The sequence below is a fragment of the Morone saxatilis genome, unplaced genomic scaffold (genome assembly GCF_004916995.1).
Source record: "Morone saxatilis isolate NCDOM2014 unplaced genomic scaffold, NCSU_SB_2.0 Contig15, whole genome shotgun sequence".
Lineage (NCBI taxonomy): Eukaryota > Metazoa > Chordata > Actinopteri > Moronidae > Morone > Morone saxatilis.
Genome location: NW_023339707.1, coordinates 14,998,333 through 15,020,453, shown reverse-complemented (window position 1 = coordinate 15,020,453; position 22,121 = coordinate 14,998,333). Strand labels below are relative to the sequence as shown.

General features: G+C 41.9%; 3 protein-coding genes across 3 annotated transcripts in view; 2 read left to right on the top strand and 1 right to left on the bottom strand.

Moving 5' to 3' along the window:
• Nucleotides 1-11,469, top strand: part of cttnbp2nlb (CTTNBP2 N-terminal like b) — a 15,800-nt gene extending 4,331 nt beyond the window's left edge. Inside the window, exons 3-5 of the mRNA XM_035657466.1 lie at nt 6,850-7,101; nt 7,303-7,410; nt 8,848-11,469. Coding sequence (XP_035513359.1) covers nt 6,850-7,101; nt 7,303-7,410; nt 8,848-10,140 — 1,653 coding nt within the window. The 3' untranslated portion in view covers nt 10,141-11,469. The remainder of the gene's footprint in view (nt 1-6,849; nt 7,102-7,302; nt 7,411-8,847) is intronic.
• Nucleotides 11,470-11,528: 59 nt separating this feature from the next.
• On the bottom strand, nt 11,529-16,643 carry capza1b (capping actin protein of muscle Z-line subunit alpha 1b). Its single transcript, XM_035657467.1, has 10 exons — nt 16,493-16,643; nt 14,823-14,886; nt 14,659-14,710; nt 14,393-14,456; nt 14,106-14,312; nt 13,928-14,007; nt 13,621-13,699; nt 13,446-13,517; nt 13,210-13,272; nt 11,529-13,067 (listed from the first exon to the last, which is right to left on the bottom strand). Exons 1-10 carry the CDS (start codon nt 16,529-16,531, stop codon nt 12,927-12,929), a joined length of 861 nt encoding a protein of 286 aa, XP_035513360.1. The 5' UTR covers nt 16,532-16,643; the 3' UTR covers nt 11,529-12,926.
• Nucleotides 16,644-17,069: 426 nt separating this feature from the next.
• apeh (acylaminoacyl-peptide hydrolase) overlaps nt 17,070-22,121 on the top strand; it is an 8,975-nt gene continuing 3,923 nt past the window's right edge. Inside the window, exons 1-16 of the mRNA XM_035657465.1 lie at nt 17,070-17,164; nt 17,650-17,779; nt 17,882-18,008; nt 18,114-18,201; nt 18,401-18,476; nt 18,590-18,681; nt 19,178-19,252; nt 19,371-19,508; nt 19,615-19,706; nt 19,819-19,859; nt 20,188-20,309; nt 20,479-20,539; nt 20,630-20,727; nt 20,875-20,926; nt 21,087-21,175; nt 21,349-21,487. Coding sequence (XP_035513358.1) covers nt 17,153-17,164; nt 17,650-17,779; nt 17,882-18,008; nt 18,114-18,201; nt 18,401-18,476; nt 18,590-18,681; nt 19,178-19,252; nt 19,371-19,508; nt 19,615-19,706; nt 19,819-19,859; nt 20,188-20,309; nt 20,479-20,539; nt 20,630-20,727; nt 20,875-20,926; nt 21,087-21,175; nt 21,349-21,487 — 1,432 coding nt within the window. The 5' untranslated portion in view covers nt 17,070-17,152. The remainder of the gene's footprint in view (nt 17,165-17,649; nt 17,780-17,881; nt 18,009-18,113; nt 18,202-18,400; nt 18,477-18,589; nt 18,682-19,177; nt 19,253-19,370; nt 19,509-19,614; nt 19,707-19,818; nt 19,860-20,187; nt 20,310-20,478; nt 20,540-20,629; nt 20,728-20,874; nt 20,927-21,086; nt 21,176-21,348; nt 21,488-22,121) is intronic.

Below are 22,121 nucleotides of genomic sequence, written 5' to 3'. Positions count from 1 at the left end.
TATATATATATATATATATAGATTTTTAAACACCTGTGTTGTCCTTAACATGGTTGTGAAAGACAAACGTTGGCGCAATTTCTTATCGTTTATTTTCTCTGAAAACAATTGAACATCCAGTTTGCCGCCTGCTGTGCGCTGCCACAATGTGAACGCAACACGGGGAAAGCTATGAGGTGAAAAATTAAGCTGAAATCGAATAAACTTCTGTATTGTAATTGGTTGAAAGGTAACTGAAAAACCATTACGAGGGAGCCACCAGATGTAGGAAGCGCTCAACCCTCACCGGGCGTAGCTGCCGAAACCTGGGGAGGAAGAGGGCCTTCCATAAGGGAAAGACGAAAGGAGGAGGGGAGGATGAGCTCTGAAGTTATGGGACCATGCTTCAGCTCTTTTTGAGGAGAAACACACACACACACACACACACACACACACTCTGGTGGTCTCTGGTGGGCCAGTTAGAGGCTGCAGTGTTTATTATGTAGAGGATGTACAGAGTTGTAGACTCAAATCACTGACTTCCCTTGTTCCCACTGGGGGCCTGTACACCATTTTTACTGACTGGCCCATGTTAGGGCAGATTGTGAGGGGGCGGGATCAGGGGTTGATAGCAGGCTAATTTGTCCAATATTGAGCTCAGTGTCTGTGCACTGATTTGGCACCCATAAAGTACTGTCTGCCTTTCTCTGTCTTGGCTGTTGTATTCATTTTCGCACTGTGATTTTTCCCTGGATCTTGACATGCCATAAACAGTGTTCTTCTCTAACTAGAGCTCTCTGACAACAGTGTTGTCAGTTGACATGCCACAAACGGTGTTGTTCTCTAACGAGAGCTCTCTTCTGAGTGTTGTCAGTTGACATGCCACGTTAACTAAACTCAATGTGTGTCAACAACATTGACTTGCATGTGAGAACAGTTGAGAAAAAGACAAAGAGGCTCTCAAATCCTCGCCCCTCTTCCAATTTCGAATATTTTCTCCTCTCAGCAGCAAGTACTTGGGATGCCTGTCGATTGCTCGGGACAACCGCATTCAGGCACGTTTTAACCCTTCATCCACACTGCAGAAGCCCTGAAAACTTGGAGCTGTATCAGTATGTGCTTGCTTGCTTATAGGGTGGCGTCACCTTTGGGACTTGTCTCTACAGATTCTTGATTGTATTGTTTTTAGCTCTCATCACTAAGGACACAGATTAACTGTTTTACAAGAGGGAACATTCCTGAGAACATGACACCAGAAACAGGTCCTGCATTCCAACAGGAGTGGCGTATCTTTTGAGTTGATGATTGTCTATGTGGGAACTAATGCTATTAATATCTTCTCTCTGTTAGGCATAAACGGCATAAATCAAGCATAGAGCGAGTTCTCATTAGCTCATTGGAATGACATTTGAAGGCATGAAAACAGACATGCAGTATGTGAGAGCCTTGACTTCTACACCTGCCCTTTAAATACTCAGTGAGGGATCTCACAGTCTCGGTTGCCTTCATTGTTCTCTGCAGACACTAAGTAAACAAGTGAAGACTTGATGATATCGAACTATATCCCAGACCTGCGGCAAGGATCTGCTTCAACTTCTTGTTAAAGACTTTGTGGTCTTGAGTACCCGTGGCTGTGAAACTAATACTGCTGTTTCATAATAACAGTTTTTGTTTACCCAGGCCACCAGTCATGCTCAACAGGGCCTGTTTTGTTTTTGATATGATGTCATATCCTGTAATCCTAAAATGCTTTGTCTATTTGTAGGCTGATGTATTTTCCTGACTCCATAAAACAATAGGGCCTGGCTAGAGTGGGCTGTTCAGATAAGATTGTATATTCTGTTACTCTACAAGAATCATGCCCAATTTGGACATGTCAAGATTGTTAAGGGGAACATATGATAAGAAAGCAGCAGAAACTACACAGAAAGTTCCCCTAAAAGCAAAGCAAAATGTAATATAACACTGTAATGCACACTAGTCTGTGATGTCAATGAAGTTCTTCCATATCAACAACCTGAGCCTGAGGCCTGCGATAGTAAAGCTCCCAGACCTGAAAATGCTCATGACATTAAAATTCCTTTTACTTCATAGTTACCTACACACACACACACACTGTTCATACTGATGATTAGTCCATGTGAGCAACATAGATTGAGAAATGTTTTCCTTAGGATGGCTTTTTATGGCAGCCTCTCCTATCCCTAGACCCAGCCAGAAGGGTCATATCTGTAACGGTAATGAGCTCCACCCTGCTATTTGCACTGATTAGGAGAGTATTTGCCTACTACAAATAAAATAGTGATATAGGAGGTCAGGCTAAACCAAGTTTAAGATAAGAAAAATCTGTGCTTTCTTAATGAAGTTTGTGCCTGTGTTGGCATCAGTGAATTAATCACATTTTATTTTTTGACTCTCTCAGGAAATACCAGAGCAGGCCCTTGTTCCACATAATGATATGTTATGCTTGTGCAAAAGCATTGCCTGACTAACGAGTGAGAGCACCTGCTTCCATGTTTCATAACCACTGATGAGCATTTGAGGCATTAGTGGTAGTTGCATTGCATGGACCATAAAATAAAGTGAGGTTTTGTTTGGCGTCTTTCCATTTATCTTAGTGCCATCTGTGGTTAATGGGAGGTGTGGAGGATGCAGCTATAGCCTTAAGCACACACCTTAGCTTAGACTTTAAAAGCAAACACTCTCTGTCTCTTTTATTTTCTCTCTCTTGGCGCACAAAAGCATGTCGCTGGGGCAGGAACCCTATACAAGTGAATTATGCTTACCCTGTCTAACAAATCGGCCAAAGTGATTAATCGGTCGACCTCTAACCCCAAGTGAGTAAAATCACTGCACTGCCTTTGCATTACCTTACCTGACAATATGTAGCTGGACGAACTGGTCCCGGGGCTTGAATGCTAGTTTTCAGAGCAGGCTCTCACACTCTGCTGCACACGGTACTAGATCATGTTAGTTATTTGCCTTGCACATAATCTAAACCCATCTATCAAAATGTGTTGATTAGCTGGTGAAGAAAGTTGAAGATCTAGCTAATGCAAGATGAAAATATTGAACTTACATGTGCCATGTGGTCTGAAACCTCCCTCCAAATGAAGACTAAAGTTGCTCTGTGTCTGCTGGATGTCTAGGTAGCATCAGCAGTATAATTAGGTAGGCAACTGTTTTCTAACCCACTAGCTATAGTGACTTCATATGGTGATAATATGTCAAGCCATTTGTCTTTTAGCAGTTTACACAGGTCTCCCGCCTGCAAACGGCTGAAAATCAATGAATGCGACTTCAAGTAGGTGCATTTGCAATTTGGGTTATCCCAAGACAACACAACATACTCTCATCCTGTCAAAGTGTGGTGTAGCTAATGGTTACGTTGTCCTTTAGCTCCTAGTTAGTCATTTGTCCCCAGCACCAGACTGTCATGCAAAACTCAATTTATAGTACTCAACCAACCTAAGGCATGCATACTGTTGGGCAGGTATGTGATTTGTTCTTATTTGTGATGGAGAACAACACAACACAGTTCAGATATGGTTGCTGTGTAGAGCTTTTCTTAATACAGGAAGTTAAATGACTAGAAGGAGTCTTACGAAGACTTGTTTGATAGGTAACACAGTATGAGCAGGAGCTTTTATTTTGTTTGTAGCCATGGGCACTGTTTGTTACGCGTTTCCCCAGCAGAATGTTCTGTAATTTCTTAATGCTCTAATGACCAGCACACAACAAAATGGGTCAGAGCCCTTTGTGTCTGTTTGAGTTTGCAGCCTCACCAGCTCTGTTAAATCCAATGTGACTGCCAGTGGATTGATATCTCTCACCTCCCAAGGTCTGTTATATATTCAGCATGCCTGACAAGCGGTCCATTGACTATATTTCCTTCTCCGCTACAAAGTACAGCAGAGTGGTTTTCCACTCTCCAGGAGATAAATGGCACTACTAGTCTTGCTTCCTCATCCAAGAAAACACTCAAGACACAGAGACATAAATCTGAACAGGATCACACAACACTAGAGGGTCTGCAGCTGACCTACTGTCCTCTTTTCTAGCCTTGGACAAATACCTGCCACTGCGCTTTTCCTCCAATGCGGGATTATAGTAAAGATTCTTTATAAATACTTGTTTTTGCTTGAAATAAGAGAATAGAACTGAAATACAAACTCATACACCCCTTTACTTTGCTAAAAATAAAAGGGTGTAAAATCCTAATTGTCTTTAGTCATCTTGTTGCAAATACATGTGCGTGGGACTCCTTAAGTTCCTTGAAAGAAGCTTTTCATATGTAACAGGTCTGGTCGCGCTGTCCTTTTGTCGCTAACTGTTCTTCTCAAGAGTGGACTAATTCACCAGGAATGCATACTTTTCCCATAACCCCCACTGCAGAGCTTCTGGATTTGGGGTGTTATGCTGGAGACAGACGCTTATGCAAAGAACCACTCTGGCCAGCTGCAGCGTATCACACATATAGATATGTACATGCATATGTACTCATTTTCATAGCATTTTTTCTTTCACTCACAGCATTGTTTAGGAGTCAACTTAAGGGATAAACCGTACATTTGTAATAGGAGATATGCACCCAGTACCATTCAGGGATGTAATTTTGTCCACTCTAGCTGCTGACTTCATTGTGGAACAGTCATTACACAGGGTCTCTAAGGAAATAGGACTCCCTGGCTCTTTTCAGCTCACACAAGGACATGATTGTGCCTTAAGGCTGTAGGTAACTGACTGACAGAGACATTTTCCTGGTGAAAAGCATCAGATTGTCTTTCACACCTTGTTACAGCTGCGGGAATGCATCAGCGGGTACAGGCTGTTGAAGAAGGCAAACAAGCTGCAGCAGACCCGTTTCATTAACTACAACATTGCATGTAATTGTAGAGGAATTCTTACATATTTGATGCAAATACATACATAATTATTGATAATCAAACAGTGGAGAAAAAAGTATATTTATAACATATAATATAGTCCTTCCTATGACTTAGTTTTAGAGACATTTGTCATCAGTTGTGCAGAAATGAGAGCTTTGCAGAAGAGAGGGTTTGCCTGTTGTGCCCTCTCATAAAGGAAAGCACACTCTGTCATTATGATCAGAACTATCCTGAGAAAACCATGGGAGACCAGACCCTAGGCTAGGACTGCTACACACACACACACACACACACACACACACACACAATCCAATCTCAAGCTGGACCTTAATGTCCTGGTTAAACAGTTATTTAACTGTGGAAGCTGCAGTTTTGTCTCCAGCTTTACTCCAGAACCCAGCACAAAATCACATGCACACAGCCACAGGTTAATGTACACCCAATGGCTCACACACACATACATGTTTATATTCACATAAAAAGGGAAAAAAGAGACACAAACATATTACTTGTACCCACTCTCACACATTAAAGCTTACTGGGTCAGCCATGGAGACAATGCACGGGACTGACGGCATTGAAACAGTGTCTTTGTTGGAGTCCTGTAATCTCTTCACTGAGGGTCGCATACTTTGTTCAGCCAGAGAAAGAGCCTCAAATACAGCCTCCTTACTGATGCCCTCAGGGTGTGTCTGTGTGTGTTTGTGCTGCCACAGCCTGTGAGAAAAAGAGGCTGACAGAGAGGCGGAAGTAGAGAGAGGCATTTTCTGAGAAATGATGATGGACTGACAGAGGAATGCAGTACCATGCATGTTTGGGCAGGGGGATGAAGGGGGCCAAAGAACCGGGATGTCTGATGAGGACTGCATGAGGAAACAGCGACGGGTGTCCCGAAGGCACGTGGAGTGAACTCTGTGGCATGTGCTTACATCACTAGCACCGCCAGCTGACCCTGCATGCCTCCAGAACTCAAACCTACTCACTGTATGTAGTAAATGAGACCTCCTGATGATATATCAGGGTGACCTGCAGTGAGGTCAACCAGGCCCTATCACGTTTCACTTTATTTCTTGTTGTCCAGCCTGCTTTTCTAAAAAAAAAAAAAAAAAATAGTATATGGTAAATTGAAATTAGTTCAGTTGCTTGCAATATTTTGTCCATCAAGATCTTATTTTTGGCCTAATCAAGTGCACTTTTAATCACTTTTTATTCAATATTTTGTTTTTGGTATAGGTATAATTGAACCTCTTCATTAGAAACAGCTCTGTATGTGTGTGTGTGTGTGTGTGTGTGTTTGACTGATTTCATGGCCTGGTCCTTCACCCCTGCATCCCTGGGGAGGAGTTAACATCTGCCCCTCATGGGGGTTGGACAGCCGTGCCTCACCTCTTTGTGTTTGGGTTGAGGGGAAAGACCATCTGCTTGTGCTCACACTCCACACAGATTTCCCTCACACACACAAACACACTCCGATGTTCGATGGAGATATGCATACCTAAAGTTATTACATAAAAGTCAGTCTTCTTTTGTGCATGATGTGCTGGTGTGTGTGTGTGTGTGTGTGTGTGTATATGCTTATATACAATATGTTTGTAATGACTTACTTTGTGTTTTTCTTGGCACTGGCAGTTGGGCCTCGTGTTATCTTCTCAACACATTTTTTCCTGTTCTACAGTGTGGAAAGGAGACCTCATCCCGTCTGACATACACAAACACACTGCTAGTTTTTTCTGCTGAGTCAGGACTGAACATGTTCATGGATATTTATACAGACTGAATCTAACACCTGCTGTCTCATTACCACTAGCTTGTGTGCTCAGTTACACTTGTGTATGTGTGTGTGTGTGTTTGTATGCTTCATCTGGTTCAATTGTGTTTTCAGCCTCCCTTAAAGTTAAGTTTCAGCATATTAGTATAAGTTAATGGAACAAAATTGTTTACAAAATGACATATGTGCTATATGTTTGTGTTCATCTATCAGGCTCAGCACAGAGATGCTTTCGTCCAGGAGCGTTATGGCCAGTATGACCTCAGTGACCCATTCCTGGCCCTGCAGCGGGACAGCGAGTCCGAGGAACGCCAAAATACCCTCACCCAGCCTCACACACACCTGCAGGGACGGGCGGTGGGCCCAAACCCTCTGGCTGTACTTAAACTGGTCATGGCTCACTGCAAGAGGATGCAGGAGAGGATGATGGGACAGTTGGCTGCTGCTGAGAGCAGACACAGGAGGGTAAGGGGCAATGCGCACTCTTATACAGTCGTGAACGCATGCTCACACATTCAGTGAATTATCAAGCTCACCTGTCTCAGATTTGCATGTCGGAGCAAAGGTAATTAGCTAGAGAATTATGTCAATTTCATGCACTGAATCCTGCAAGAAGAAAACCAGTCTGCATGTCATAGCTGTCTCATTGGGCTGTATGTTTGATAGATGATAGCTGATCTGGAGGAGGAGAAACGACGGCATGCCCAGGACTCTGCGCACAGTGATGATTTCACCTTCATGCTGCAGACGGAAAGAGACAAACTGCAGCAACAGGTATGACTGACATGTAAAAGACACAAAGTGGACATGTAGTGTTGCGCTGTGTGTGTGTATGTATTTGTGGTGCCAAAGACAGCAAAGCCTCACGATAACTGGTGCTCCCAGTTCTCACTTGCTGATAGACAAGCACATCTGGTGGAAAGAGATTTTTCTGCTTCTCCTCTTCCCCTCTCCTCTGCCTGTATGCACAGTTCCCTTCTTCATAGTGGTAAACATAGCTGTGATTTAAAACCCACCAACTAGGCAGGGAAGCGTCAGTGAGGTCCCATTGTGTAACTCAGTAGGGCGGAGAGGGCTTGCCCTGTTAAAGTAGAGACATACACAGGCACCTGTACGCACAAGCACAGGGCTGTTCCATAGGAAACAGAGGAGGAAGAGGCCATTGTTTAGCTGTCCAGCAGCCATGGGGCTTCATGGATTCAGGAAACCTGAGATAATGGATGTCCATGTCTAATGCAAGGTCAGCGCACACACACACACACGCTGTGAGCGCACAATCAGCCACTATACAAACCTCGCCCAAGGGTCTTATGTAAGAAAGGGATCCTGAGTGTCTCCCAGTCTTCCTCAGGCTTTCCTGCCAGTGTTGTTTTTTGTACAGTAATCATCCTCGCTAGCTGGTATTTCATCACCTTCCATTTCCCTCTATTACTCATCAAAGCTTTTAGGCCGCCTAGTCAGCCTCTAATGACCTCATGACAAAATTAACTTTCCATAAACATGCCCTGCAAGCAAATAATTATTTAACAAAGCAAACCATGAACAATGCCTTCTCTCTCTGCTTCTTTTCTGACTCTGAATAGCACAGACTGTCCATCTTCTTCACTCTCCTAATTCTGTATGATTTAAGTGGACCCAATTCAAAGATAGTTTATTAGACAATTTGTGGATAGGGGCAAGATAGTTGGGAAAGAAACAGGAATTGATTACCTACAAGGGATGTCAGCCATTTTGAATCTCAGTGCTTTGTGTGAGCCCCCATTTTTATAAGCTTTGTGTCTAACAAACCAAATAATACATGTTTTATATACCACTAAATATGTTTCAAATAAGTTACTTGAATAGAATTATGAAGTCAGTAGAGCCAGTATATTGGCTGTTATTGGCAAGTAATGGAAAAATTTAAAACATGATCTTTGCAGTAGACCTGAAATAATCAGAAATAAGTTCAATTTGAACATTTATAAAAAACACAGTTTATAGTATACAGTTGTAATGGGTTTGGTGCAAAATACATTTCCAAATGTTTTATACTGAAAACACCTTCTTTGAAGACAGTTGTACAACAACAACAAGTGTATTTTCAAAAAAAGAAGCAAGTTTCTCATCCTATTTTGGATCTAATGTAACAAAGCAGTGTTCTTTTGCCTCCTTGTGGTCAAAAGTGGAAAAGCTGCCTTGACTCCTGTATTTCTCTCCCTCTCTTTCTAGTTGGAAGTGGAGCGTGCAACAGTACGGAAGTTGGAGAAGGAACAAACACAGGCAGTGAGCCAGGTGGAAGAGTCACTGTCCCAGCAGCAGCAGCTCTCCTCAACTCTGTCTATGGAGCTCCAGAAAGCCAGCAACCTGGCGCAGGAGGAGGCTCATAAGGTCTTCCAACTTCGCACCTTGCTCCAGGACGAGACCAGCGCCCTGGAGAAGCTCAGGGGGGTTCTTGAAGATGAGAGGAGCAGGGCATCCCAGCTAGAGGCCGTGTCCAAGAGGCAACTGGCCGAGTTTGACACGGAGCGAGAGCAGATGAAATCCAGGATCAGCAAAGAGGAGGAGAGGAGTAGGGAGCTTGAGAGACAGCTGGAGGAGCTGAGGAAGAGGTTGGCTGAAGCTGGAGGATGTAAAGAAGAGGTGAAGGAAGATATGACAGAGGTGAAAGAGTCACTTTCCAAGATGTTGCTGGTGTCCACTTCTGTTCAGACTGAGCCGGATGGAAAGGTAACTGCCACTCCTAAATCTGCCTCAGTGTCAAAGGTCAATGGCTATCACGCTCATAAAGAGACCGAATCGGCACAGGAAGGGAGAGGAGCAGAAAATGGAGGCGTGGTAGAGAATGGGGCAGGAGCACTTTTGCATTCCCCTCTTCACCCTCATCCTCACTCTCCCTCTAGTACAGCCTCCTCTTCCCTCTCCTCTTCCCCCATTTCCTCCCCCGTTCTTGCCAAACGTCTGGGCAGCCCAGGCTTCCATCAGTCCTCCTACCAGGCTGGAGTCAACCAGCGATTCCAGGCCGCCAGGCACAAGTTCCAGAGCCAGGCTGAGCTGGAGCAGCAGCAGCACAGCGGCCCTCTCTCCCCCAGGGACCTCTCCCCTACCACCTGCTCCATCCCTCCCCCACCAGAGCACAGCACAGCTAAGCAGCTGGCTCGCAACACTGTCACTCAGGTGCTGTCCCGCTTCACCAGCCAGCAGGCTGGCGTCAAGCTGGCGCCGATCAGCAGCTCTCCATTTGGTACAGACTACCGCAATGTAGCAGCATCTCCTCCTGGGGGGAGGTCACCTTCTTCAGGGCCCCTGTCTCCGGGCATCCGCTCGCCCCTCACTCCTCGTTCAGAGAGGACCCATCCGCCTCCGATCCCTCCCAAGAAGCCAGGCATGAGTCCAACTCCAGGCTCCCCAAGTCACTCTGCTCGGACCAGCCTCTTCCCAGAGCTGACAGGAAACTGTGGACACGGCAGCAGTGGGCAGGAGGGAGCCAAGGAGCCTGACCTGGTTCTATCTTCTAGCAGCTAACGGCCAGATCATAAAACTAACCACCTGAACCGAGTGGGGCCTAAATCAAGAGTTACTGTAATATTCATCTTTGCCAGCCCTTAAACCCTCTTCATAGCACTCATAATCAGTAGTATAGACGCTTTAAAGCTGGGATGGTTCAGACAGATGCATTTAAGAGTTTGTCGCACCCCTACCTCTATACCACAACCTGAGAAACAATCGGAAAAGAGCTATTTGAAATAGAATATAGTATATTATTTTATTTGATTTAATATTTCTATGAATGTTCCTGTCTTTATACCTTTCTGTAGAATTTTTGTAAGTTTGAAGTTTTAGAATGAAAATATTTATCTGTTATTTTCCACTTTAGCCCCTTATCAAGGGTGTTTAGAAACGACAAAGAGACCGAGTTTAAGTCCATGTTTGGTTTTGAAGGATGAAACATTACCAAGATTTCAAAGTACAACACTCCTTTTTCTTTTCCTTTAATGCTCAAATTGCCAGTCCTGTTAGAATAAAAAAAGACGACTTTAGTCAGAAGCAAAACTGTACAGCAAGTAGAAGGGCTAACATATATGGATGTAGAGTATAGCAAACGTGTAGCTATCACATTCACACTAGTGAGTAGGTTTTTAAATGTTTTTCTAGTGAATTCTTATGCAGTTCCTGTGGAGATGGCCCATGAAAACACTATTATACTGTAAATAGTTGAAAGGATTCATAGTTGATTCTCTATGAATGAACAACATGACATGCATGTCCTGCTTTTTCTATTCCACTTATGAATGAATACACTGAATCTTATCTTGAAAAGGGAGAGCACATTTTTTACTACATTACTGTACTAATACTTTATGTCTAGAAGTTCTGATGTTTTGTTCAGGGAAGGTTAATTTCTGCTTCACCCAAACCAGGAAGGACTACGTATCATGAATATGTGATAACTCTTTGGGATATTCCGTCAATGAACATAATGAGGAGTGAAGGTTTTGTCTTGCTACTGTAACAGTTGTTTCTATACAGTTGTATCCATCAAATAATGTATTTGTCTTGTCCTAACAGTGCTACACATCAGATGTTTCATTTAGGTTTATGTTTTTTTTATGTTTTCTGGCTTTAAAACCAACAATTGATTTTAAATAATTATTTCAACCAATCAATTTAAATGTAATAGATTTATATACCATTTGTCTGTGAGGGGCAATGCCCCTCAGCTGTCTCTAGTAAATATGCATATCATGAACACCTGCAACATCTACTGCTGTTTTAAATAAATTGCCTTAAAGTTTACAGTGTGTCTAAGCTTTTCTATTAAAACAATTTCAGCTGGAAATCTTCTGAATCTTGATTACTGCGATGTGCAAGACTTTTTGTGCGACAGCATTAAAGGAAAATAACAATCTAGCCAAGATGTTCAATCCATTTATTTGTACAACAGAATGGGGCAGTACAGTCTTGAACTTTATAACTGATCGGCACACAGTTGTAGTATAGTGTGAGGGTTGAACACTGCACATAGTATAGCTAACTAGTAACTGATCCAGAGTCAGCCTACATAGAAGTCATGTAACACATACAGTATGATGTGGCCTTACAGAAGTCATGTAATGTATACAGTATATGATCTTGCCTTACATGGCAACTGCTTTGCGTTCACTTGGCATTGACCAATACACAAACAGTTTGTTACAGTTAGGAGTGCAAATATTCTAGGACTCCAACAAAAACCAGCGTATTAAAATAGAAATTTGCATACATGGTTGGGAGGATGGAGTTCTTTACCATAGGAAAGAGATTTTGGCAAATAAATCTTGGTAAATATGAGTATGTTTTCCTTTCACAAAGGAAAAGCTGTACAGCAATGGAGGTGGTGTTGCCAAAGTAAGAGAAAAGAGAATGCATTATAGATGCAGCAGCATAGAAGTTGCTTTATCTTATTTCAGTCATCATAGCTTGCATGGGTGGAGACATGTACATCAGTGGAGCACAACAGAAAACAAGTAAACATTCCCTCAGCCCTGACAGACACCGACAAGCATATAAATGTCTACAGTGCGGGGACAGAGCTATGCTGAGGATTGTGCTACTCCTAAATGTTAACAACAGGTAGAAACACTGTCAATTTCATTGGCAATGTAAAACTGTGTTGTCAGTGCAGCAATACTATAAGCTTGGTACCAGTTAAATGTCAGATGACTGCTATTCACTTTCCTGTCAATGTCACGATTTTACCGACGCACAAGACTTCCAATTCCAGCATATATGACAACAATGAAACCAAAACTTTTACAAAATTCATATTTTCCTGTCCAAAACCAAACCCCGATATGTGTGCTTTATTTTTCTCATCAGCTGCCTTGGTTCTTTTCCCTGTGTGCTGAGATCTTTACTGTGAGATGGTCAGAGTTCTGCATCAGTTTGACTAAAAAAAGAAATATTGTAACTTCTAACACCTGAATCTACAGAGGCCTGTGAATCCTTAGAGCCGAAGGAAGATTTACTTCTTTAATGTAGCAGTCCTGAGCACAGCCCTGCACACTGACTCAACACAACTCTTTCAAAACACACATCCAGAAGTAACCATTTTCTACCATGATTATCTCCATAACCGCAACCTTACAGCAGACGTATATCTGTGCCTAACAGTCTGCAAATCTTTCAGTTATTCCTTTTTTTTGTTTTTTTAAATATTAATACCTTGCCCCATACTGATATAGTTTTGCTTTGGTTAGTCCTTGCGCATGTATAGGTGGGTTGTGGGCCCAGTGGAGCTTGTGTCTCACTGGTCAGTCCCTGACCTTCCACTAGGCATTCTGCATCTCCTTGCCAATTTTGTAACTTAGGATCTTATTCCAGTCGATCTTAGTGCGTGTGACAGGCAGCTGGCGACGCAGGGCCTTAAAGGTGGTGTCAGACATGGTCTGGTAGTTTTCACTGATAGCAGTCTGAGGGAATAAAAAAGCAGAGGGAAACAAATAAGTATAATATTTTAACATTTTCTTTATGTATATCTTCAATGATATAAACCTTTTTTAAAATCTAATTTTAGACATAAAAACATGCGTAATCAATAACGAGGTAGCTTACCTGGTAGTCATTTTCTGCATTCTCAATGATGTCAACAAATTCCTTGGCTGTCTGGCTTTCATTCTGTTTTAAAAAAGCACACATATAATCATCACCTTTAGTCCTACCAACAGAGATGGATGACTTGCTCTGTATCTACCTGGAACTGATACAACCAGTCTTATACTATCTAAGCAACATATTGTTAAATCAGTGCGGAAAGACTGCGTTAGTGCTTGATGAAACCTTTTACTTACAGTCACTGGTATTGACTCTTCTACCTCCTTATGGCTAACCAGCTGCACATTCCCATCTTCATAATAGTGCACCTGGAGACCGAGTGGAAACTCATTAGCAAGGAGTTTCTAAAAAAAATATTTCTCCTTGACTTATTAATTATTTATGCAGATGAGCACACTGAATTCAATTCACCTGGATTTTCAACACTCCCACCACCTGAGCAGTGGACTGACCAATGGTAAGCTTCCACTCTGACCTACAGCGACCATTCCTGTGTTAGAGAAATGAAGAGAAGCACTAGATTAAAATCAGACAGCAGCATCACGAAACTTAATATAAACTCAAGGAGACAAATTATTTCCCTTTCACCACAAATAAAAAAACATACATAAAGCAGTTCATTTATAACATTTATGATAGCAATGTTATAAATATTCTATTACATAAACACATATTCAGATATGCTTTTAAACAGCTGTTTGCAGGGAGGTCACTATACCAGAAGTTTTTGGGTTGAAACTGATGTCCCTCAATGCAGGCTATGATTGTTTGCTGACCATCAACCGTTTTCCCATATACCTGCAACAAACAGATGGTATGGGTAAGTATGGTTATGGGTGAAATGTAGTCTTTATTGCTTACATTACTATTTGGTCACACTTTTTTGTGCGCCTTACCGTGGAGACTCCAGTAGGGTAGTGCTCTTTGACATAGGCACTAAGGGAAGTATCACAGGCATCTCTCCAGCTTCTCAGGGCCATCTCTCCTTCATATGGCTGTACGTCACTGACCTCTTTTCTTAGGTGGTCGAAGCGGAACGACAAACGGTTGCGGGGGTCCAGGAAACGTCCCTGACCCAAGTCACCATGCTCTGTGATCAAGACCTATAGAGAAGGGAAAGAAAGTCTTGCTTTGACACTCGTTCTTCTGGAATAAATAATATAGACTTAAGGACAAAACATACCGGCTCATCATAGCCCTCTAGTTTGGCAGGAGTAAACTGATCCATGTTGTACTGGGCAAAGGAGCTGGACAAATAGAATGGGCACAAAGGTACAGCAGGCATTCATAATATGACACCAATATGCTTTCAATAAACGTCCAAAACACTGGCTTTGCTTATGTTCTGCACTGCCTAATATAATATACCCCACTTTGCAAATATACCTCCCATATGGAACTGTGTACATTATGAGTATTTGAATTTGTCATTAATTGAGTGTTACTTACTGTGAAGCCCCCTCCCTGAGGAGGTTGTCATTGTTGAGAAGAAGCCGCACATCTACCAAGACAAAAGAAACCACTGTTTGCATAGCACTCTTGTAAGACAATAAAATATTATTATCAGAGGCAAATTATATTAGATTATCATAGGTATCTACTTCAGTTCTTACCATTGAAGACTTCATTGAACTCTCCAGGAGGGGCATGAGTCACAAAGTTGGCCGCTATGCGGACCTACAGAAGCAAATGAAATGCAACCAATCAATTCAGCGATCATGATAATGTGACTTGCTGCAAAATCAGTACAAAGAGAGACGACACAAATCAGGGCTGCACAATTAATTGAAATATTATCAACATGGCAAAGTGCAATATGCAAATCACAGAGGCAGAAATGTTTTGACAAAGGTAAAAGAGACAAAAGAGCATTATGATGAAGTACTGTATTGCTACGTATTGAGACGTCTGGCATACAAATCTTGTTCTCCAGATTTAAAAAAAAAAAACATGTCTGTTTGATACAGACCTCAAACAATTCTGAACATTATTATTTTTATAGTTTTTTTCAGTGAAAATTCAATTCAATTGCAAAAATAATCATTTCCACACTAATCGGGAATCAAGTCGCAATTACAATATCTGTCAAAACCACAAACTAATATTTACCTGTAATTAACATGACACTATTCTAGAAGCAAAACACTGTACTTTCATTTCAACAAGTCAACAATCCAAAAAGTGGCATCTAGCTGTGGCTTTACCATACTGACATACAAAAAAGTATTTTCAGTAGCAATGAGAGATCTGTTATAGTTGAACTAGGAAGGACTATAGCTCTCAATTACAAAACAAAGTCAGTCAACGACACAACAACAAAACAAAATACTTACAAAGTTCAGAGAGTATAATTGTCATAGTTTAATTAGAGCATTTGTAATTTGGAGGGCAGTGGGATAAACATCAAGGCATCTCAAGCATACAGAATACAGAATGGAAACTGAATTAGAAACGACTTGTCGAGTTTGTGTCATGTCTGAAATCATGCCATCATCTTGCCCTCAGTTTTTCGGTCGACCGTCAACAGACCTTTAATCTTAGATCTCTCCATCTTTTCAAGAGAATGTCGCTACTCTTGTTTCTAGCTTTGAAACCACCCCGTTAATGCTCAGATCATTTTCTTGTAGGGTGCACGTACACTTCAGCTCTCGCCTGTATCATAAACCCTACTCTATGTCATTCACAATAATTAAAGCTTTGCCTCCTACTGGTAACTCAATGTGTCCAGCTGCCACTGGTATTGCTTGGGTGTCACTATCAGGCTCCATCTAATTTGTAGGCACCCATATCCCGATCTCAAGCCATGTGAGGCTAACAAGTATTTGAGCTGCAACTGAATCTGTTTGACCCAGAAATCCACAGCAAAGTAACGTTAGCCGCTAATGTTAGCCACCGTTATATGAGAGGAATCCGTCGCCCCAACACTGTAGCGTTAATTATTACATGCTGGTGTGGACACTGCAGGAAATGTACATTGGTGTCGGCGCTTCTATTTCCACTAATCTAGGCACAACTACCAAAAAGTTTTCAGTCCAAGCGTCCAGTGGTTAAACCCCTCTATTGGCGTTGGATTTCAGCGCTAGCCCAACTGTGTTCTTCAACTAGCATTGGCTAGTTAGCGAGTGGTCGCTTAAAAACACAAGTTTATCATTTCAATACGTGAGCAAAAACTGGCACTCTCCTACCACGGCTTAACCGTTAATTCGTGCGAACATATAACACGGTTAGGTCTCTATAAATAATAGAAATTGGCGTGAAACAGAGGAATAAATAGTATCCAAACCTTCTCATCATCTGACAGCGGCTCCTCAAAGTCAGCCATCTTGGCTCTTTGTGACCCCACCTACCCCAGCTGACTGACAGTAACAGTGAGGCGGTTGTCATTCACACATTAAGAAATTGAATGGATAATAACATACAAAGTGATTTTAAACATTAACTCGTCAAAATATAAATATTATCGTGCTTTGGGTAAGAATGCAACAAACTGAAATCAACGACTTTGCATGGTCACAATGTTAAATGGCCCAAAGACTGTGGTTTACAACGCAAGAGGGCGTTAAGAGCGCAGTTATTTTATTGTCTACTGCTTCCTGTTGAGTATTGCAGAGGTGATATGCCTACAAAATAAAAGCATAGGCATATGTTACTGCCGTGAATAAACTGTTGTATTTAGTGAACGATGTTCCTAGTTGCGCGGCACAAGTTGTAGATTACTGTGCGATAGCAGTTACTCATTCTTACTGATCATTAATTAATTCTTAAATTCCAGTGTTTTGCCTCACTCGGGAAGTGTTCGTCATGGACTTTATTTTATTTTCTCAAGTCGCAACAGGAAGTTGAAGTGACGTTTGATTTCGTATAGCTTCACTCTGGAGCGTCCACTCCATTGTGATCTCAACTGCTTCATGTTTGCAGACTAGCGACACACACCGTCCCTGTCATGGAGTCACAGGTATGATTAACGTTAGACTCAGCTAACGTTAACTTATTTCTTGCTTCTGAACAAATAACATACCCTAAATAAATAAACCTCATAGTAACGTAAGGCGCAAATGTATAACTGGCATTAATTACGCTTTTTTGTTTTTGTTTTTTGGTGATAAGTCAATTAATGTTAGCCAGCTTCCAAGTTAAAGCTAGCGGGCAGACGCTGGTTCGGTTGTTGGCTGTCAGCTGCCACAGGAAGTTCCTGGTCAACGCTGGAGCGAAACGAACTAGCTTGTTCACTTGGTTGCTTTGTTTATCGCTTGGTTTGTTTGCATAACGGCTAATGCTTTATAAAACTTGACTCCTGTTTTTGGTGGTAAACTGTGTTAACTCTACAAACTTATGTATGGCCGGCTAGCTTCCTGGCTGGGAATGAAGAGGGCATTGTTCGCTGTTAAACAGTTTGTATCACTGAGACGTAGTATAAGTTATTCTGCTGCGTGTTGTCAGGTGATGACCAACCCCGGGGAAATTGCCAGGCTCTACAGGGAACTCAGCCTCTTCCCTTCTTTAAGCAGAGCAGATTTGGGACCTGTTGTCACCTCTCAGTATGGAGGCAAATACAGCAACATCTACACAGGTAGAGTTAGTCTGTGCTGTGCTAAGATTTTCAGATGTGTGTGTGTATAATCATTGATATTGATATTGATATTGATAGCATTGTGTTCGCTTTCTTTTGCAGAATGGAGCCAGCGTGACCTGGAGAGAAATGAGAATGTCAAGTTTTGCCGACAGTACATTGTATTCCACGATGACAAGTCGGTGGTCTACTCTGGAGCCTCAGGAAATTGCACTGAGATCAAAGGAGAGTATGTAAACATTTTGTCATTTTATCTGGAGCGAGCTTGTAGATGTTCTCATCGTCCTAACCCTGAGAAAACACTGTCTCATCGTCATTATGTTTCTCCTGTCAGGTTGCTAAGTAAGGATTCCCCTTCGGGTGAAATGAAGGCTGTTGTCAGAGAGTGCACAATCAAAGGAGAGGACAAACAGTTCCTGGAGGTGCGTGGCTGCCTGTCTGGCTCACACTCAGCATTCAGCTCCTCGCCCACCCTGATCAATGTCTTTGTTCTGCTTTACCGTTTCTGTTGCCCCCTGTGTGCTACATTTTCCGCAGGTAGCCTGTCTTTAAAACCTCATGTGACTTTGCATTGACTTTAAACCCTCTATCTCCTCTCCTGACCTCTACGTGACCTTTCAGATCTGGACTAAAAACATCAAGATGAAGAGCATCAATCTGACAGCCCTACAGAAGCATGGCAAAGTCTATGAAGACGGTGAGTCATCTGCACTTGAAATCAGCATTTGTTTTTGTTTACTTATTTCTTTGAAACTTTGTCTTTACATGTGCAAGTGCATGTGTTAATCACACTCTGTTTTGTATCCACAGAGCAGTTTGGCTGCTTGGTTTGGTCCCACTCTGAGACCCATCTCCTGTATTTGGCAGAAAGGAAGAGACCTAAGGCAGAATCCTTTTTCCAGGTTTGTCAGCAAAACTGTTTGAGGGTTAATCAGCACTGAATTACATCGGGCAGAGAAATGCTGCACTGCTCTCGATAGGTAAAAATGTCAAGCATGTTAATTCTCCCTGTTGTCATTGCAAGGGTTGTGTTCAATAGTCCCCAGAGCATAGCACAGCGTTAAGTGGCTGGCACTAATTTCTAGCTATTCAGACTAAATATATCCCAAAAGTTGTTGCATACCATTGAAAGGAAGCTTATTGCTCAATCATAATAGAATTGCATTCTCCAAATGCTTTCAGTGCCCACCAGGTATTTTCCTTCCCTGTTCAAAAGCAAAATACCATGACAACATTGATTGGGTGTGGTCATAAGAGCAGAGAAGATAGTTTTCTTCCTGATATTGTATGAGATTTAGTGTTGATTCACCATTTACCATTGGTTGATGCGATTAGTGCAATAAAAGGGTCAGACTAGTTACTAATAACTCGTTATTGTTTCTCATTTTCTGTTTTTAGACTGAGTCACCAGAGTTGTCTTCCATTGGGGACGAGGAGGAGACCATGAGAGTGGAGAAAAAGGAGGCTGTAAAAGTGAATGCAATTATTGAAATACAAAAGATTTTCACTATTCAAAGTTTTTAATCAACATTCTTAGGTTACATTCCACTCTAGCTTAAACTGTAATATTTGTGCTTTTTTATCCCTGCAGGGGGAGCAGTTTGTCTTCCATGAGGACTGGGGAGAGGCACTAGTCAGTAAGAGCTGTCCAGTGCTCTGTGTTTTGGACATCGAGGGTGACAACGTCTCTGTGTTGGAGGGAGTGCCTGAAAATATTTCGCCTGGACAGGTCGGCACAGCAGTTTGTGCAGTGGTGCATGTTTATTTGCACTTCCAATGTGCTCTTGCTGTTGCTGTCTGTTTGTCTTTCTGTTACTCTGTCTCTGTCTCTGCAGGCATTCTGGGCTCCTGGTGACACAGGTGTGGTGTTTGTAGGCTGGTGGCATGAGCCTTTCAGACTTGGACTCAAATACTGTCCGAACAGGAGGTGATTACTGATTCATTCTCATCAAAGAGAAAAATTAAAGCTGACCTATGAGAGACTTCCTTAGTGAGGCCCATAGGCTAATATTATCCGGTTGTTCCCTTTTCTCTGTCAGGTCATCTTTGTTCTATGTGGATCTCATGGGTGGGAAATGTGGTAAGCGAACTTCTGTCTTCTTGTTATTTAAATCTGTAGTGCACAGGCGACCTTTCACACCAAGCCGTGCACATTGTAATCCCCTCTGAGCTATTATGTTATAAAATTATCCAATTGTCCTTGATTAACTTTTGTGTTGAGCACTGTAGACACCATGACTAAATGTGCATGACAAGTGTGGCACGACAACACAACTGTGATCCTTGAATTATTTATTTTTTATTTATTTTTAATAAGAATTCACTTTTTGTATCCAAGTTGACCATTTCACACACATATATAACTATTGCAGATGTTTATGTATATTGTATTTGTTTGTGGCCCTCAGAGCAGCTGTCATCAGGCACCAGTGCAGTGTGCTCCCCCAGGCTGAGCCCAGACCAGTGTCGGATTGTCTACCTGGAGTGTTCTGTCTATGGACCACACATGCAGTGCAGTAAGCTCTGTATGGTAAGACAGGATGGACTTTCCCTTCTTTACGAAGTGCACTGTACTCCCTGAAAATATTTTTTGTTTCTTCACACAGTGCACCATCTTGGGGTTGTAGACATTAGACAGAAATACATTTATGAGTTAATAATGTGTTTTCGTATGCTTCCCTCCATCCTTTTATTTCTAGTATGACTGGTATACTAAGAAGACCTCAGTAGTGGTGGATGTGGTGAAGCGACCTGGAGAGGGTAAGGAATACTTGATGGTCACAGCAATGCACCTTTTTGTGAGTATATATCAAACGTAGTTGTGTCTGTGTGTTTTGTTTGACTTTACAGATGGCTTTACTGGTATCTACAGCTCCCAGTTGTCCCCTCAGTGCTGGTCAGCTGACAGTCAGCGTGTTATTGTTGCTTGTCCTCAGCGCAGCCGCAAGGTACTGTCAGCTCCTGGGAAATTACTTGTTGTTATGACAACAATTGGACAATAAAGCTTGCTCATGAATTTACATTTTGGAAATATTTAGACTGAGAATATTTGAATTATCTTTTTCTGAATAAAGTTGGTATTGTCTCTGTTGTAGGACCTATTGATGGTGGATATAAGCACTGGGAGCATCACCTCTCTGACTTCAAGTGAGTAATTATCAGCATTGCTCAGGTCAATACAGTCTTGTTCACGGATGCTTGGTGTTGACAGTCTCTAATAGCTAATTTGCACACCGCATTAGTGTTGTGGGATTGCTTGAATGTGTTTATTTAAACCTGAGTAAAGATGTTCTTTGTTTGTCTGTAGAGTCTGATGTTGGTAACTGGTGTCTGTTGAACATTGAGAGAGATCTGATGGTGGTCAGCTGCTCCTCTCCAAACTGCCCTCCAAGTCTGGTAGGATCAGTGTTTTCTTTAAGTTGTAGTTGGAGTATTTAATATAAAGTATATACTAATGCTGTTGCATAAATGGAATTTTTGTACCTCTTACAAAAGAGTTTTACTAAAAAAAAATAAACTTAATACAATGGAGAACTTATGTCATCTATTGCAATGTCATTTCTGTCCAGAGGGTGGGTTTTCTTCCAGCCAGGGATTCTCAAGAAGAAGTGGTCTGGGTTACTTTGGAAGACTCCCAGACGTTGCCAGATATTGATTGGCAGATCTTGACTTTCACTCCTCCCCCAGAGCAAGACAACAGTCAATATCGTAAGTATAAAAACAGATCTTTGTTTTAATAGTATCTAGACAGGTGTCCTAGCAGAAGAAGCTAAAATACTTCATCTGTTCCTGTTTTAACCAAGTAGTCTGCAGTTAGTTTTCTTCACTCTCCACTTTGTTTCACATTTATTAAGGGTATAGAAAATGACAGACACCTCTACGTACACTCCTGGCCAGTACAATGCCACCACTATCTACAGCTGAAAAATAAATGACATAGAGTCAACAAAAAGTGAATATTATATGGTCTAAACGATAAGATTTATTGCAAATTCATCAAATTTGATTACATTTGCTTATACAGATTTATTTAATAAATTGGTAAGAAGTGAGGTAAGAAGAACTCCTCGCTCCTCTACCTCCAGATGCACTTTTTTGTTTACCTTTTTCAGAGCAAAACACAACAATGGACAGGAAGGTACAAATAATCAGCCCTAATCATTGGCAGTATCCATAAGACCGGTTTTCACCGTGGTGGCAGAAGCTCCATCTCTTGGAAAATGTAGTTTTCAAATACTGCGAGGCATACAAATGGCAGCTATACTGCTAACCGTTTCATCCAACAGTAAAGGGGCCTTTGAACGGGATCAGGCTCGAGTCATAAATCAGAGATTCCCAGATC